This window comes from Carcharhinus amblyrhynchos, chromosome 17 (genome assembly GCF_965287045.1).
Source record: "Carcharhinus amblyrhynchos chromosome 17, sCarAmb.v2.hapA, whole genome shotgun sequence".
Lineage (NCBI taxonomy): Eukaryota > Metazoa > Chordata > Chondrichthyes > Carcharhiniformes > Carcharhinidae > Carcharhinus > Carcharhinus amblyrhynchos.
Window position 1 is genome coordinate 35747206 of NC_137340.1, and position 18942 is coordinate 35766147.

General features: G+C 41.9%; 1 protein-coding gene across 1 annotated transcript in view; it reads right to left on the minus strand.

Annotated features, from left to right (window-relative positions):
• Positions 1-18942, minus strand: part of afap1l2 (actin filament associated protein 1-like 2) — a 231168-nt gene that overhangs the window by 89914 nt on the left and 122312 nt on the right. Inside the window, exons 2-3 of the mRNA XM_080205816.1 lie at positions 16825-16953; positions 6392-6472 (exon numbers count right to left, since the gene is read on the minus strand). Coding sequence (XP_080061942.1) covers positions 6392-6472; positions 16825-16953 — 210 coding nt within the window. The remainder of the gene's footprint in view (positions 1-6391; positions 6473-16824; positions 16954-18942) is intronic.

The window sequence follows — 18942 nt, forward strand, 5'->3', positions numbered from 1 at the left end:
ATCTTATGTTGGCTGGCTGGCTGGCAATATGTCAAGTAAGATGTCAGGAAGGGAGCCTGGCATCTTCCTGTCACCATATTGCCAGAAACGGGAACTTTAGCAATTTGGTAACCCGACCCTCTGCCAACTGAAGCACTTAAGTGGCCAATTATGGGCCATCTACATCTCATCCACTTCCCTTCAGTGGTAAAGCTTATGGATTTAGAAGGGACTGTCAAAGGAGCCTTCGTGAAATTGCTGTAGGGCTTCTGATGGATGGTACACAATGTTGCCAATGGGTCACCAGTCATGGATGGGAGCATCAATCAAATGGATAGTACTGAGCTTCTTGGAATTGCACACTTTCAGGCAAGTGGAGAGCGTTCCATCACAATCCTGACTTGAGCCTTGTAAATGACGGATAGGCTTTGGGGAACCAGGAAGTGTGTTACTCGCCTCACAATCCACAACTGCTGACCTGCTCTTACAGCTAGAGTATGCATTTCTGGTCACTGGCAGTCCCAGGATGTTGGCAGTGAAGGATTCAGTAATTGTCATTGAATGTCAAAGGGAAGGGGTTAGCTTCTCTCTTGTTGGAGATGGTCATTGTCTGGCACATAGTACTGATTCAGAAATGTTGGTCCGGCACATAATTAACACGTGAAAATTAGCAGCATCGAAAAAGCTAGTACAACCTGAAATTAATGAATGAAAGTTTGTGTAGTCAAACCGAACAGACCTGGCAACGATTTTGTTTTTCTTTTTGACATACACAATGGTGCTTAGATAAACTGGTTCAAATTCTGAGGTACATTCTTATCTGAACAATGCACTTCATAGCAAATTAAGTCTTGTGTTTGTTAGTACAAACATCAGATTTGGGATTTCATTCTGATCATCCGAGTTAAATGTTGGAGACTAAAGTTGTAATCAGTGGTTACAGTAAGCTGCCAAGATGAGTAAACAAAGAGGGATAAGAAAATCAAATATGTTGCAATATGTTCAGACCTCCAGAAGAATAAATATTCTTGTAGAATTATAAATCAAGGCAGAAGAATTACTTTTCCTCAGACAATTAAAAGGCGGAACATACAAATCCTCGTTAATTATTCAGAATAAGTAACATGACTGCACATCTTATTTACATTCTTGTTTCGTGGAAGCACTGTATTGTTTCTTTGGGGAGTACAGAGGTGATGGTAGGTACTTTATTCCGTACCTGGTGCTACAAGTATTGTATGTTATCTCAAGCTATATCCAACAGAAAGACAATACCTCCCATTCTTTTGATGACAGTCTGATGATCATCTGCTGGAACCTGAACCCGTAAGATGCTGCTTCAGAGGAAGCATTACAAGTGTGCCAACACCTTTCTGAGTCGCAGTCCTCTAATTCTGCAGGGGAAAATCTCTGGTCTGCAATGGTGCGATTTGAAAAGCAAACTGGAAACAAAAATGTTGGTCCAACATGTCAACCAACACCAATTGCTTCCAATTTATTCTGAAGTGCATTTGAAGACTTTTGTCACTTTATAACTAACTTGGTGAAGGTTTCATCTTGGTAGGGCAGGCATTCCTTTGACAGCAGCCACAAGGTTGATAACTGTCTGCCTCACTTGTCTTCCCTTCAAGGTAAATAGACTTGATTTGATCAGTACTATTTTCCATTAAAGCAGCAACTGTCCTCATAGTTATCATCCTGTTGCAGTGTCTGCAGCTGGAGCAATGTCATTGTTCTGGTTTTCTGATAAATTTCAAGTCATTCTGGCAGAAGTAATTTACACAGTTAAACCAGAATGACAGAGTTCCCAGAAAGTGGTTGCTGGCCTGGCTTTAATGATACTGCAAAAGGAAGAGACTGCAGCCACATAATGCGAACATTTCTTCATCCGTGCCAAAACATCTGCTTGCTGAATGAAGATGAAAGCCTTTGCAAAAGCTGGGCTTTGACTGCCAATGAAAGCAAGATTATATGTTGACCACACATATACTTCCTGGGGTCTAACTGAAAAAAAAATCAGTGAATTCTAACTTAAGTTTGATGAATGGTACATCCTAAAGAGGAAGAGGTGCAATGCCAGTGATTTTCAGAATAGTAGAGGTGCAATGCCAGTGATTTTCAGAACAGTACCTCTGATAGGGGCCCACATTTTTGTGGAATCCCAACAATTCTGGCACCATTTAAAAATGGCACGTGGGATCTGATTCTGGCATTCCTACCTTCACCCCTGCACCTTCAATTTCCACTGGCAGAGGATAAGATAGGTGGTGATTCTGCACCCTCAACCGGATGGGCTTCATCTCAGGGGAGTGATCTCCTATCTCCCAACAATTTTCATCAAGCTTCCCTTGGTTCAAGGAGGAACGGTGAATAAAGCCTAGATGAAGAAACCTTTTGAAAGATAAGTTCAAAATGTCTTGCCCAAGAACCCTTCGCCACTATGTCCCTTGTATGACTCCTCCAGAACAACTCAGTATAACAACTTAGTGCCAGCTCATGCCCCTCACCCATGCCATGGCTCCTTATACCTTCTATGCCACCTCATGATCCCTCCATGTCCAGTCGTCCACTATGTACAGAACCAATTAACTACATAACAACAAAGGAACTGTTGTGGTGCTACTCTTTAAAGCAAAATACCCATTCACAGATCTTATCATGGAAACAATTGCTGGTCATATAACCCTACAGAAATTTCAAACAGACAAACCTTTGATGTATCAATAATGAAGGCTTTAAATGCTTCATACCTCTTAAGCAAATAAATACTGAGACATTAACAAAAGAGATCACAGCAAGAGCAACTTATAATAAACTCATAAAGATGTCAATCAAACAAAGACAACAACAGTCTACAGTCGTCAAGAAAGAACCCCTTGTTGAGATAATCCTTTCATGAGTTTGGACTCTCAGCCAAATAGGCACAATAAAATCAGATACAAGAACTCCTTCAGAAAAATTGAATGGCCTCATAATGCATTTTCCTAAGCCAATTACCTATGAGGATAATTTGTCAATGTTTCCTTTACCAATACGTATATATGACCCAACCCAGTGTTTGAAGTATGAGGAGTGTTTGAGGAGTCTGGGTCTGTACTCAGTGGAGTTTAGAAGCATGAGAGAGGATCTCATTGAAACTTACAGAATACTGAAATGGTAGATAGAGTGGATGTGAGGAAGATGTTTCCATTTGTAGGATAGACTAGGCTCTGAGGGCATAGCCTCAGAATAAAGGGACAACACTTTTGAACTGAGATGAGGAGCAATTTCTTCAGCCAGAGGGTGGTGAATCTATGGAATTCATTGCCATAGAAGGCTGTGGAGGCCAGGTCATTGAGTATATTTAAGGCAGAGATAGATAAGTTTTCTATTGGTGAGAACATCAAAGGTTGCGGGGTAAAGCGGGAGGATGGGCTTGAGAAACTTATCAGCTAAGATTGAATGGTGGAGCAGACTCAATTCGGCTAATTTTGCTTCTATATCTAATAGTATTATGGTCTTACACATTAGACCATTTTCTGTATTCAATATTTTGTACACTATCCAAATTTTCTAATAATTATAATGAAGTAATTATCAAATCTGCTCTGGTTTCCTCCCACTGTCCAAAGATGTGCAGAAAGATGTGTGGAAAAGTGTGAAGTTTTGCACTTTGGAAGGAGGAATGGAGGCATTGGCTATTTTCTAAATGGGAAAATGCTTAGAAAATCAGAAACACAGAGAGACTTAGGAGTCCTTGCTCAAGGTTCCCTTAAGTTTAACGTGCAGGTTCAGTCGGCAGCTAGGAAGGCAAATGCAATGAGGGCTAGAATACAAGAGCAGGGATACACTTCTGAGAGTGTATAAGGCTCTGGTTATTTGGAGTATTGTGAACAGTTTTGGGCCCTGTATCTAAGAAAGGATGGGCTAACCTTGGAAGGGGTCCAGAGGGAGTTCACAGGAAAGATACCTGGAATGAAGAGCTTGTCATAAGAGGAACGGTTGAGGACTCTGGGTCTGTACTCGTTGGAATTTAAAGAAAGAGAGGGATTTTTTGAAATTTATGGGATAATGCGGGTCTGGATAGAGTGGATGTGGAGAGGATGTTTCCACGAGTCGGAAAAACTAGAATCGGAGGGCACAACCTCAGGCTAAAGGAATGATCCTTTAAAACAGAGATGAAGAGGAATTTCTTCAGCCAGAGAGTGGTAATCTGTGGAACTCTTTGCCGCAGAAGCCTGCGGAGGCCAGGTCATTGAATGTCTTTAAGGCAGAGATAGATAGGTTCTTGATTAATAAGGGTATCAGAGGTTATGGGGAAAAGGCAGGAGAATGGGGATGAGAAATGGGCTGAGTGGCCTAATATTGCTTCTATATCTTATGGTTAGATTGAGTAGTCATGATAAACTGCCTCCTAGTGTCAGGAGGATTAGGACTGTAAATATGTGGGGTTGCAGGGATGGGACCTGGTCGGATTGTTGTTGGACAAAATGGCTTGCTGAACTAAATGGCCTCCTTCTGCACTGTAGGGATTTTATGATGTCTTTCTAAACTCTTCCATGTTCATGGACCATAAATATATGTTACCTACTATATGGACTAATATAACTATATTATTACCATATCACTATAAGGTTAATCAATCCATATCAAAAGCATATTTTCCTATCTTTGGTTTAGTAGCAAAGATAAAACAAAGATAAAACTTGGTCATAAATATTGTAAAAAAAATTCAAAACAACAAACAATTAAATGATTATTCTCAAGAAGAGTAGTTATATCAAGTCATAATGCATTGGCCAAAAGAGAAATATAATGGACAATTCTGTACCACAGCTCAATCAGACACTTTGATTACCATAACTTTAATTCCTTATCTGTTTTTAATCAAACGCCACACCAAACATTTTCAATAAATGTAATATTCTGAAAACTGTAAACTCTGAACTAATTTCAGAGTAACTTTCACCTGGCTTGTTCAAGTGTCTACACCATATTTACGAAATATCATATTAATGTATGATAGGTACAACTTTCTCAGTTGCTGACAACTGTTTAACTCCTACCTATAAAATCAGAGAGAAAGGCAACCATTGGATGGGCATTCTTGCAAAATGGCTCTTGCCTTATTAGATGCGAGAGTTATCATAATTCTTTGTATAAGGGCTACATTAGAACTGTATCTTTAACTGAACCTGGTCATGAGGTGTAAGGCACTCTTGTTATTGATGTACGTGGCACATCCCTCATTCCTGTGCTGCGGCAGCCACCCAAGCCATTTTCTGCTTCATCTGAGGGTCAAAAATGAATTGCACTCATAGGGACAATCATCTAAAGGGGAAAAGCATGCCCAAAGCTGTCTAATCCTGATGGCTACCTTTGTGTGTGGCTGCATGAAGCAGTGTACAGGTCCTCTGTACACACACACCAAGCGTCACTATATACTGAGGTTATACTTGTCACCAGTGTTGCGAAGGATGGATCCGGCCATTCTGTTGCGGAACACTCCAACTAGCAGGGCCGTGTTGTACCGCCTGTTCCTCATGGGAACATTTATGCAGAGAAACACCTTCGACCACTGATCCATCAGGCAGTGATCAGCAGGTAATGTCCTAGAGGCCCTATGGGAATATGAAATGGTAGATCCTGTTAAATGTTTCCCTGAGCACACTGTCAGAGTCATTCGGCACAATGCCTCATTGCCAGAACTTTCAAACTAGCACCAAGACCTAGCTGGGCTGGAGGTGAGAAAGGCCTACCCCGTCAGATCCTTTTTACGCACTCGCAGACTCACCCCATCTGCACATTGCCCTCCAGGTGGGGAAGAGCCTCCTTGTTGAATGCGTCTTTGCAAAGGAGGTCTGGAGAGATCAGGTGGTTTTTGTTGAGGTTCACCCTGAACAGCTCTGTGATGCAGGACTTTGCACTCAGAGCTGTTTCCAGGGATGCAGACCAAGACTGCAGTGCTGAGAGAGGGCCATGCTGAGGGATGGCACTGCCAGCTGTACGGTTCCACCAACTGAAGGTGTAGAACCTCAGCGTATTCTGTTTCCTTCCTGAACCCCAATGACAGCACGAAACGTTGGGTCTAAAGAAAAAAGTAGCTGCATTTAGGTTGTGCTTTCATCTACTTGTATTTTCATAGCTTTCTTTCTGGTAACACCTTCCAGCAGCTAATTCGCAAGACAATGCTTTCGATAAGATCGAGTGGCTTGTTTCACATTTGCCCCTTTTAGGTCCACTCATGCCATGTGCCTTTCTTTGACCATGGTGGCAACTGGTAGATCTGCCCTATGATCTCGATCTGTGTTAACGGCAAAATAATTTAACAATGAACTCAGCTTTCCAACAGAATATAAATTTCAAACTGTAAATATAACAGCCTTTCTCTATAGTGAAACACACTGGAAAACATCACCAATGGTGCAGTTACCTTTTTCTGACGCCTTCTTCTCTGGTGTAGTTGTTTTTTCAAGCAGAACTTTGTTCATATAGATATATTCCTCCTCTCCAGCTACAAATTTAAACAAAGTGTTTGTTTCAAATGGGAAATTCATATTTTAAACTATAAATGAATAACTATATAATAACAACACAAGAAAAATACAAGAAAAAACTTGAAAGAGAAAAGATCATTTGACTTTCCAGAAGATTACAAACAACTTATTTGATTATGGATTCCACCCAATCTACCCAAGGGCATTTGGAATTATGTATAAAGTTAAGGAGACTCTAATCTAATCTTAGTTCCTTGTACATGCGAAGGACAAGATTTCATAAACAGAACCATATCCAATTGCGAAACAAGTTCTGGTCCATTTTAACATCAAGATCAGCTCAAACTGATGGAGCCCTTCACAATATATTCCTGAGCAGTTTCCAAACAGCAATGGTTTGAAATCTGTGCATCAATCAATGAACAGGATGGATGGGGAACAGGTTGCCATGAATCATCATGCTTTTGTGATAGTCTTGCCCTGTTCCTCCATGTGATGCATCAGCTGATTCTTTTCAGTGTAGTTAATGGGCTCAAGCACAACTTCAGGACACAGGGCTGAATTATACAAAGCACTAGAATCCCATCCCTTCTGGCTAAATAGTTAGTGTCCCACCACTGGGAACTATTGGCTGCCCTGCCAGTTGGCGGCAGGACTACAGCTATGCTGGATCAGCAAGTGCAGAGGAAAATGGTTGTTTTTCCCTCCCAGTCAGAGGTCAGGAGCTCTACAGTATTTCAGGATAGAGCTGTGCAGCGTTGATCAGGATTGAAGTATGTGTTTGGGGGCTTACACTGGCGATCAAAGAGGCATGCCTGCGGGAGGGAGTGGGTGGTGGTTGGTGGGGGGGGGGTTCCTTTGAGAAGGCCCTGGTGGGCAGAGGAACCTGATGTTCAGGTATACACCATTGCGGGAGAGACTCACCCCTGCCCATCACCAGCACATACAGGGAAACCTGACTGGTCGGGTGGTTGGCAAGGATTTGGGCAGCATGGTGGCACAGTGGTTAGCACTGCTGCTTCACAGCTGCAGGAACCAGGGTTCAATTCCCAACTTGGGTCACTGTCTGTGTGGAGTTTGCACATTCTCCCAGTGTCTGAGTGGGTTTCCTCCAGCTGCTCTGGTTTCCTCCCACTGGTTGGGTGCATTGGCCATGCTAAATTGCCCCTTGGTGTCCTGAGTTCATAGATTAGAGAGATTAGTGGGATAAATATGTGGAGTCATGGGGATAGGGCCTGGATGGGATTGTGGGGTGCAGACTTGATGGGCCAAAAAGCCTCCTGCAGTGTAGGGATTCTATGATTTCTATGAATCTATGGCCTCTCCTGCTGCCAGCCAAATCCTGGCAAAGGCAGATTGAAGTTCCTAAGGGGGCAACGATTGCCCTCTTAAGGACACTGGTGGGCATGTTGTTTGATGCTAATGCCACCGTTAGTATTCTTGCGGTTGGGGAAGGGGCAGGTGGGTAAGCAGCCAATAGGATGCTCACTGAATATAACAAATTCCTTTCACCTTCAAGCCCATCAGCTGGGGAATGTTAAATCTATCCCGTAAACGAGGTTGAGGTGCCAGAAAATCCCAAAGGACTACTGGTAAAAGTTCTCCTGGTCTCCTGACCAAAATTCCTCTCTCAGCTACAACTGCTCGTCATTGTTTGTAAGATATTATGGCACGAATATAGCTTCTGCATTTGTCTGTATCACACATACTATCCATTAAAAGTATTAAATTTACATGAAGCTATTGTAGATCTTCTGGTTATCGTGAGCTACTACAGCTTGAGTGTCCTTTATCTAAAAATTCGAAAACCGAACTGATTCGTTTAACCTCATCAACCTTTAGCCCAGGAAGTCTACACCATTTACTTTGTGATTTTTGCGGTGAACGTGTCAATGAAAGACTTATCACATGCAACCTGTGTTTATTATTTAGTAATCCTTTTCCGACCATTTTACTTACATTGGACTATAACTATTCTAAGCTTAGCTTATTGTCATGTAAGTTTATATGCAGTATCCAGAAACCAAAACAAACTGAAATCTAAGATGCAATCAGCCCCAAGAATTTCTGATAAAGGAAAATCGAGCTGTATATGAATGAACAATCTGTTTTCTCAACTTGTTCATATCCTAGGGTACATCTCCCACTCTTGGGCATCCCACACAGAGCATTTCACGTTGAAAACTTGTTCTGTTGTATTTGACGCAGATGACTGTGCATATTTATTATTTACCATTAGGAAATATGAATGAACATTCATGCGAGCTGCAAATGAAACGCTATCCCCCCTTCCTACATTCCAATTTGCATTTCTAGCATGTGATGTATTGCATTGGGAAGATAAGTGGAAAATTTACCCCATTTATCTCTAAATCAGTCAACATGGTGCTTAAGCCTTGGACTGACCCTAATCAACAACAAAATGATTTGTATTTATATAGCATCCTTAAAGTAATAAAACATCAGAGGCACTTCACAATGTCATCTAATAAAATCTGATACTGAGCCACATAAGGATATCTTAAGGTCAGATGAATAAAAATCTTTTCCAAAGAGTTTGGTTCAAAGGAAGAAAGAAAGATAGAAAGGGGGAGACATTCAGTGAGGAATTTCAGAGCTTCGAGCCTTGTTAGCTGAAGGCACAACACCAATGGAGGAGCGATTAAAATTGAAGAAGATGTTTAAAAAGGTTGAATTGGAAACAGCAAGATTGTACAGCTGGGGGAGATTAGAGGGGGGAGAATGAGACATAGCGAGATTTGAAAATAATTGGGAGCCAGTGCAAGTCAGTAGGCACAGGGGTGATGGGTGAATGGGATTTGGTGCAAGTGAGGTTATGGACAACAGGGTTTTAGATTATCTCAAATTTACAGAGATTTGAATGTGGGAACCAAGCGCGAGTTTTGGAATCATCAAAGTAACAACAGCATGGATGAGGGTTTCTTATTTTTTAATTCATGGGATGTACACGTCACTGGTGGTATTTTCAAGCCAATTTAGCTTTGATCAAATCTCAATAAATCCCATCTCCAATTGAAGCAAGTGAGAATCATCCCTGTCACTCTTTCCTTAATCACATCTGACATATTGACTATCTTTTGAAGGTGAGGTGCCACTTTGGAACACAATTCAGAATTGCCAACCTACTTTTAAGTAAGTCCTAATATTTGTCAGGAGCTCTCCAGATACTGTCCACTAGTCCACATTGTTCTATTCTGCTGCAAAATGTTTACTCCAACCTTCAAGGTTTACCGATGAAAGGGATTCCATTCCCATTCCCTGCTCAGTGTTTAATAAGAGCTCACTGTTCAGTTTTTAATTTAACATTAAACTGGTTTCAAAACACTTTCACGCCATAAACAAAAAGGATCTCAAATAATCTACTGGAGTAATAAAGACCAAGCATCAAAGAAATTGCACGCTACACAAAGAAATATGCATTATGTTTTCATTGCTTTACTATTAAAGAATTTGGGGTGGAGTTCATACATGCAGGGTGAGATCTTGATCTGCCTTTTGAATGTTGATGAGTGGCAATAAAAAGAATTACATGTTGTTAGACTCTGATTAGATACCATTAACATCTAAGAGAAATCTGAATAACATGTTCTAACAAATAGACCACCACCAACTTTACTGTTTCTAAAAGAATTGAATAAAATAACCACTATTAACTAAACAAATATAATTTCTAAGTACATGTATTATGCACTCAGTTTTACTTCTTACTTTCTCCAAAAATTCTCTTATAAGACACATCAGTCTTAAAATTACTTGCATTATAGGGACCACCCATAAGTACGTAACAGTCCCTTGGAGAATTCTCCTCAGCTCCAGCTTTTTTCAGAGGATTGCTTCTCAGTCTTTCAGCTAAGGTCAAGCATAGAATCAAGCATAAGATCAGGTGTAATGCCTCTTCTTGTCAGCTTGGATCTAGTATGTTTTGTTTGTGGGGACCACAAACTGAATTCAATTTAAATTTGATTATTTTCTGAGCAATCAAGGAAATGGATGAAGGGTTTGCCTCATCCACTCTGTGCATTGGCTTTATACCTCTGAGAAAATAATAAACTAAAAAAAACTTTCATTTACCATCTCCTTACTGTGGATGCCTCTGTTACTTGTTCTGGTTACTTTTTACTCTGTCTACAGTGCAAGTTTATCTAACTATCATTCACTTTGGCTACCATTTAGTGAGCTGCAAACCACACATGGTCTAAACTGAAATTAATTCTCAGCAAACAGCAGATAAATTGAAATCAGAGAACTTTCTTTAGCTCTATCCATCTCCACAATAATATCGCTTGCTCGGTGCTGTTCTCAAACTTACTTTTCACTGAAGGCTTTTTAAACTAATTTAGCTCTAATTCCAAAAGCAAACATTTCTCTTGACTGCCATTGTTCTTGCAAGCATTGCAGGTATTACAACTCCAGTTCTTTAGCAAAGTAAGTCCAACTGTTGTTTAATAGTTCTCTGTTTTCGCTATTAATAACTTCAGTAAACTTAATCGCCCCAACATTTGAGGGTAATAGGCCAAAACTTGCTTGAATTGCACTTATCCCATTTGCTATTGTCAAACCTTAATTCTTCAAACCGAAAATGATATTCTAAAACACATGAACCACAAACTAGGCATCTACAATAAAGTTGAACTTTTAGTGAAGTAATTTCTGTGTTACCATGACCTAACAACAGTGAAAGGCCGAGCAATGTTACTGATCCATAACTTATACTGCATCTGTTCACTGCCATTCCAGTGCGTATTCCACCTTTTCTAGCATAGTTATCCTTTACCTTGTTTGGACAGTACAAGAATTTTGAGAAGCTGAAAAATGTAATTTATAAGTAACATCGACAGGTTTCTCCCCAGATCTAATTCTTTGGGGTTTCTTTCACTGAGTTTTGTTGCATTAACTGATGTCCATGCCTTGTTGGGTCACTTCCTGATTCCACTGGCAAGTTCTGTGATTATATCAAAGGTGCGTTCAGTTTATATTATTTTAAATTTCCTCCATTTAAATTAGAAAGATTTAATTTGCTCAGTTAACAAAGCCCACTTCAAGAAGTTACTCCCTGTCAGATAGAGTAAAGCTAAAGCATTTTCCAAGCTTCAATGTAAATACAAGATACATTTACCTCATATCAGTGTTAAATTAGTCTAATGTTGTCTGGCCATCTCTAACTCAATTATGTAAGTTGGAGCATTATTCAGTTGCAATTGTGAACAGACGCAACAAAGCACAGTCTGCCAGGTCAACTCTGTGAAGCCCTCCTCACTAACAGCTCCAAGGACCCGAGTTCAATTGTGGCCTTGGATGACTGTATGTGTGGAGTTCTTCCCGTGTCTGCGTGGATTTCCTCCAGGTGTTCCGGTTTCCTCCCACACTCCAAAGATATGCAGGTTAGGTTCATCGGCCATGCTAAACTGTCTCTCACTCAGGAGGAACAGCAGGGTAAATACATGGGGTTAAGGTCTGGATAGGATTGTTCTCAGTACAGGCTTGATGGGCCGAATGGCCTCCTTCTGCACTGTAGGGATTCTATGATTCAATGGTTATTTTCTGGGTCATTGCTGCAGTTGAGACTGTCGGAGATAAATCCACAGTTATAACTCCAAAATATTGACCTCATAAAAGATGTAATACCAAATGCTTCCTGCATCAGTGTGAGACTATTTACTCCTCAGTTATTCTGAGGCCCTGGGAAATGCTCTCGAATGTCAGCTGAACAGCTGATTGTTGGTTCAGGAGCCTCACATGCTCGGTGCATTAGGCCTGCAGTGATTCACATGGGGGCATTTTATTCAAGTTCAAGGTTGTTGAATCCCACCTCAATAATGCTGCCGGTGGGAAATGCAGCGATTTTCCCACTGGCGGCAGCAGTTAGATTTTATTCAGGGAAATCGTGGCCACTATCTCAGCAATGCCCTGCATGACTGAAGCATAACATTCTTAATTTGATGTGAAATTCCTCTTGTAATAAACCTTATATAAACTATAAAGGATAGCACCTCATTTGCCTTCTTAATTAAAAAGTAAAGCTTATTTATTAGTCACAAGTAGAGTTTACATTAACACTGCAATGAAGTTATTGTGAAATTCCCCTAAATAGTTGCTGTACCTGCATACTAGCAACTCATGCACTAGAACACCTAAATCCCTCTGCCCCTCAGAATTCTACAGCCGTTCTGTTTGAGTAGTATCCTGCTTTTTCATTCTTCCTGCCAAAGTGAACCACTGCACATTTTCTCTCATTATTATCCATTAAGCCCATTCACTCAATCTATTTATGTCCATCTGCAACCCCACACCAGGCAATGACTATCTCTAACAAACCGTATCCAATTACCACCCACCCCTACCCCTTGAGATTCAACAGCATTGCCATCCTAAATCCCCTATCACCAACATCCGAGGAGTTACCATTGATCAGGAACTTAACTAGCCCAGCCATATGAATACTCTGGCTGCTACACAGAAGGTTAGAGGCTGGAAATTCTCTGGTGAGTAATGCATCACTTGATTCAATCAATCCAAAATCAATTGGGAGTGCAACTGAATTGAGATGCAGTTGTCATGGGGAAATAGAATCATCTCCAATTGCCTGAATGAGTGCAGCTTCTACAACAGTCAAGTAACTCATCAGCATCCAGGAGAAAGCAACCAGTTTGATTGAAACCCTGTCCATTGAATCCCTACAGTGTAGGGCATGGCCATTCAGCTCATTGGGTCTGCACCAATTCTCCAATTGAGCATTTTACCCAGGCCCTATCACCATAACTCTATATATTCACCCCACTAATCCCTCTGCACTTCTTGGGACACTAAGGAGCAATTTACCATGGCTAATCCACCGAACCTGCACATCTTTCGACGGGGACAGGGTTGGGGGTGGGGGTGGGGGTGGGGGTGGGGGTGGGGGGGTGAGAGCCCACACGAACATGGGGAGAACATGCAAACTCCACACAGATGGTCACCCAAGGCTAGACTCAAACCCAGATCCCTGACGCTCCCTGACCGGCTCTCTGGGTCATGTGACCCTTATGACACATACACTCCATCATAAATCAAAGATACAATCAGACAGACCAAAAAGCACTCGGCTTTCTTTGCATTGTCCACGTTTACTCTTCATTAAATATCTTTCTTGTGTAAAAATGTTTTTATTAAAAGGAGCTTTGTGAATATCCCTTTAACTACATTTATATTTACTGTTAATGTGGATGTTTGATTAACAAAGCAGTGACAGAATGGGGCTCCTTTCTGTGTTACTGAAGCAAATGGGAGGTGGGATCATATCTGGTGGAAAATTTAAGAGTCTTGGAAAGTTTCTGAAACTTGGGACACAATAAACGATTGTCGCCAACTCCAAAGAGTAATGGTAAGTGGCAGTGTTATGAATGCATGAGGTCTTTTTTCCACATTAGCAACATTATGTTTGCATTTTATATTCACCTAAAATCATATGAAAAAGTAGATGATATAAGAAGAAACTAATTTCCAACTAAAATTGCACAATATTTTCCCAGATCCCACCCAAAATATTAACTTCTTTTTGTTCAGATGTTAACTGACCCAGTGGCACAGTGGTTAGCACTGCTGCCTCATAGCACCAAAGACCTGGGTTCAATTCTGGCCTTGGGTGACTGTGTGTGGAGTTTGCACGTTCTCCTCGTGTCTGCATGGGTTTCCCCCAGGTGCTCCGGTTTCCTCTCACAGCCCGCAGGTGTGCAGGTTAGGTGGATTGGCTATGATACAAAGAAAGAAGACTGCCCCTTTGCATCAAGGTTTTTTTAAAATTCATTAGTGGGACATGGACATTGCCAGCTGACCAGGATTTATTGCCCATCCCTAGTTGCCCTTGTTCAGCGGGCAGTTGAGAGTCAACCATATTGCTGTGGATCTGGAGTCACATGTAGGCCAAACCAGATAAGGATGGCAGATTTTCTTCCCTAAAAGACATTAGTAAACCAGATGTATTTTTCCGACAATGGTGTCACGGTCATCAGTAGATTCCTAATTCCAGATATTTTTATTGAGTTCAAATTCCACCATCTGCTGGGATTTGAACCTGAGCTGAGTTTCTGAGTCCAGCGATAATAGCACTAGGCCATCGCCTCCCCAGCAGGGTAAATAGATGGGATGACAGGGAGAGGGACTGAGTGGGATTATTGTTGGTGCAGGCTCGATGGGCCAAATGGCCTCTTTCTGTACTGTACTGATTCTACGATTTCTTTGCATCTTCAGCATTTTCTGTTTTATTTTATTTCCATTCGAACTTAGAGTACACTTGAAATACAAGTGAAGGAGCAAGAGTAGATATTTATCAATCTGAAAAAGTTATTTCTTAAGAAGTAGCAGAAGAAATGAGTTAGTAACTTGTTACTGATTCAAGATCCAGTATGTAAATAAAATAATGTAAGGATACAGCAATTATACTGACAGGAAGGTCTTTGACAACTGCTACAAGTTCAAGGGACATTACTTTCTGAAGGATCAACTCATACCGACAACTTCTACTGTTTTGTGTTTGGAATGGAAACCCTCCTGTCGGTTATCCCCAGTGTCCTTTTACCTGTGGAGCCCTGGCAGTGTCAACAGAATATTCATGCGTGGAGGTAGTTAGAGCCCGCTTCCAAACCTCTGCCCATATCTGTGCACTTTCCAACAGAGATTCAACTTGTGTTCGGTGAGGGTATGAAGGATTTTGGAACTGGAGTGGAGTCAAGATACAGATCAGTCAGGATCATACAGGAATAGGTAAAGGAGGCTTGAATAGCCTCCAGGGAGGGTGGGTGTGCTGGCTAGGGCAGCACTTAATGCCCATTCCTAATGGTCAATGAGAAGGTGGTGAGCAGCCTTCTAGAACTGCAGGAGTCCATGTGGTGCAGGTACACCCACAGTGCTGTTAGGAAGAGTGTTTCAGGACTTTGACCCAGTGAAAGTGAAGGAATAATGATATATTTCCAAGTCAGGATGGTGCATATCTTGGAGGGGAACTTCCAGGTGGTGGCGCTCCCATACGCGTGTTGCCCTTGTTCTTCTACATGGTTGTAGTCGTATATTTGAAAGCTACTGCTAAAGAAGTCTTAGTGAGTTAGAATTATAATCTCTACAGTGCAGGGGACCATTCAGCCCATCGGGCCTCCACCGACAACAATCCCATGCAGGCACAATCCCCGGAACTCCGTGTATTTACTCTGACACTAAGGGACAATTTAGCATGGCCAATCAGCCTAACCCACACATCTTTGGAGTGTGGGAGGAAACCGGAGCACCCACAAAAAACCCACGCAAACATGGGGAGAACATGCAAACTCCACACAGTCACCCAAGTCCAGAAATAAACCCTGGCGCTGTGAGTTTGAGCTTATTTATTAATGTCACATGTAGGCTTACATTAACACTGCAATGAAGTTACTATGAAAACCCCTTAGTTGCCAAACTCCAGCTCCTGTTCGGGTCCACTGAGGGAGAATTTAGCATCACCAATGCACTTAACCAGCACATCTTTCGGTCTGTGAGAGGAAACAATAGCACCAGGGGGAAACCCACACATACACGGGGAGAACTCTCCACAGACAGTGACCCAAGACAGGAATCAAACCTGGGTCCCTGGTGCTGTGAGGTAGCAGTGCTAACTACTGTGCTGCCCAAGGAAGGGCTTTATTAGTTGGAGGTCAAGAATTGCTGCAGTGCATCATGTATATGGTATATATAGTGCTGCCTATGTGTGTTGGTGGAGGCAGGCGTGAACATTAAGATGGTGGATAAGCTGACTACTTTGTTCAAGATCATGTCAAACTTATCCTGGAGCTGCACCAATCCTGGCAAATGGACAGTATTCCATCACACTTCTGTCTTGCAGATGGTGGACAGACTTTGGTGAGTTAGTTGCAGCAGAATTGCCAGCTTGTGGCTTGCTGTAGTTTCTGGTCAAATTTCTGGTCAATGGTAACCACAGGATGTTCTAACATTCCCAGATGGATAGATCTGGGAATGCTGGCAGATTTTCACTTCCTAGACTGGTGGTGCAGCATCCAATTGCAACATCTCACCCTGCCGTCCTACACAATTAGCTAACAAAGCACAGCCTAGCTTTCTAACCTCTATCTTCTGCTCTGAGTGACTTTCAAGCTTTCGGGTTACGAAGGGGCTAACCCGAAAGCTTGTGAGTATATTATCAAATAAATAGGTTGGACTAAAACCTGGTGTTGTCAGACTTTTTACTGTGTTTACGCCAGTCCAACGCCGGCATACCCACATCCTGAGTGACTTTACTCAGAGATAGCTCCAGATTAAGGAGTTTGAAAATTCAGTGTTACCAATTTCCTGTAACAAAACATTCTCAAGCCAATCAAACACTGACCTGAAGAACTGATGATGTTGTGAAGTAGATCCGATAAGACACATTTTTTCGCTAAGGCACTGAGGCTGAGGTTTTCATTATCCAGTAACTTCAAAAATGTCTCAAGTTCTGCAAGCAGCTGATCCAGTGCTGGAAAAAAGAAATCAACACAACATCAACTCACATCTTGGAAAGAAGCTCAGTTAAGAAATGGAAGATCTACAACATTCATATTGATTAAAAATTCCATCATTAAATGTGTTTTATTCAAGCTGTGGACATGCCGGCGTTGGACTGGGGTAAACACAGTAAAAAGTCTGACAACAGCAGGTTTAAGTCCAACCGATTTATTTGATAGTAAACTCACTAGCTTTCGAGGTTAAGCTCTTCTTCAGGTGAATGGAGAGTTCTGGCCTCAGACAGAACTCTCCATTCACCTGAAGAAGAGCTTAACCCCAAAAGCTTGTGAGTTTACTATTAAATAAATCAGTTGGACTTAAACCTGCTGTTGTCAGACTTTTTACTACTTTTATTCAAGCACCAGCCAATCAAATGAAACGTTTGCACTATGTGGCAAAGAACATTCACCAATGCACAACTGTATCATGTACGACATGTTATCGTTCCCCTGAGTCATAGAAGCCATGCAGTGCAGAAGGAGGCCATTCAGCCCATCAAATCTGCACCTACTTGCTTACAGAATCTCTCCCAGGTCCTACCCCTGCAGCCGCATGGATTCACCCCGCTAATCCTCCTGACCTGCACATCTTCGGACACTAAAGCAACTTAGCACAGCCAATCCATCTAACCTGCACATCTTCGGAATGTGGGGGGAAACCGGAGCACCTGGATGAAACCCGTGCAGGCTGTTATCCAGGGCTGGAATTGAACCCAGGTCCTTGGCAGTGTGAGGCAGCATTGCTAAACACTGTGCCACCATGTCACCCCATGGAATGGATAGCAACATCTAATTTCATATGTGTTCTGTTTAAAATGGGGATTGCATTTGCCTTTGTATTAAAAATGACTGTACAGTACTGTGAATTGAAATTAAATGAATCTTGAAAGATACTGCAGCATTGAAGTGAAATACTGGTATCCCCCATGATTGCTAACAGTGCTCTATAAGCCATTATCTTGGCCTGGCCATGTTGTGAGGTCCACTCCTTCCTGAAAGGGAAAAATAAAATGGCAGCAAAGTGTAATAAGTCTTTGGAGGCAAAAGTCCCTTCAGCAAAATCCCCTTATTTACAAATCTGTAATAACTCCACAGAGGCAAAAGTCCCATCACCAAGTTACTTTATTTACACCAGACATCTGTACACAGCCAAATGTCCAGTTGCTCCTTGCTGAATGCAGGCTGGGAATCTGACACATGCTTTAAATAGGGAGCATGAGGCTCCCTGATTTAACCTTCAATTAGGACTCATCAGCTACTTCTTTTAAGGTATTAACAAATTAGACAAAATCAAATTAACTTAGGAATAAATTAAAAGAGGCAGCTTCCCAAAAGGAGGAGGGGCAGCCCAAACACAAAACAAAGTCAAAAGAAAACTTAAAACATCAAATTAAAATGTGATTATCGCGGTTGATAATACACCCCAGCTCCTGCGATGCCCAGCGGGCACAGAAGGCATCAACTGTGCCTGTGGACACCGCATGCTCCCTCTCCAGGGACACCTGGCAGCAAATATAGCCGCGGTAGAGGGACAGACAGTCAGGATTGACGACTCTTATCGATCGCCCGCTGTGTGGACCTATTGATGGCTCGTCCCACTAGGCCAGGAGCAAGTTCACGAGGAACCTGCCCCTTCTGCACCAAGTGCCCGTAGATAGGAGCATAGGACCCATTCATACTCTAGCAAGCCAACCTCATTAGCCTGGCTGAAGTCATCACAAATTCCAACAGCAGTACACAGAGTCAGCAGTCAACCTTCCAGGGTGCCAGAGGGACTGGCACACCCAATTAATTACAAGGAAAAGATCCCCTGATTGGCTCATCAATTGACTTCTTAATCAGGGAGCTCATATTCCAATAGGCCAACCTCGATGGCCTGATTGAAGTCATTACACTAACATAAATTTGTTTTAATGCTTTCTTGAACATTCGCTCAGCATTCATTTTGTATCAGCTCACCA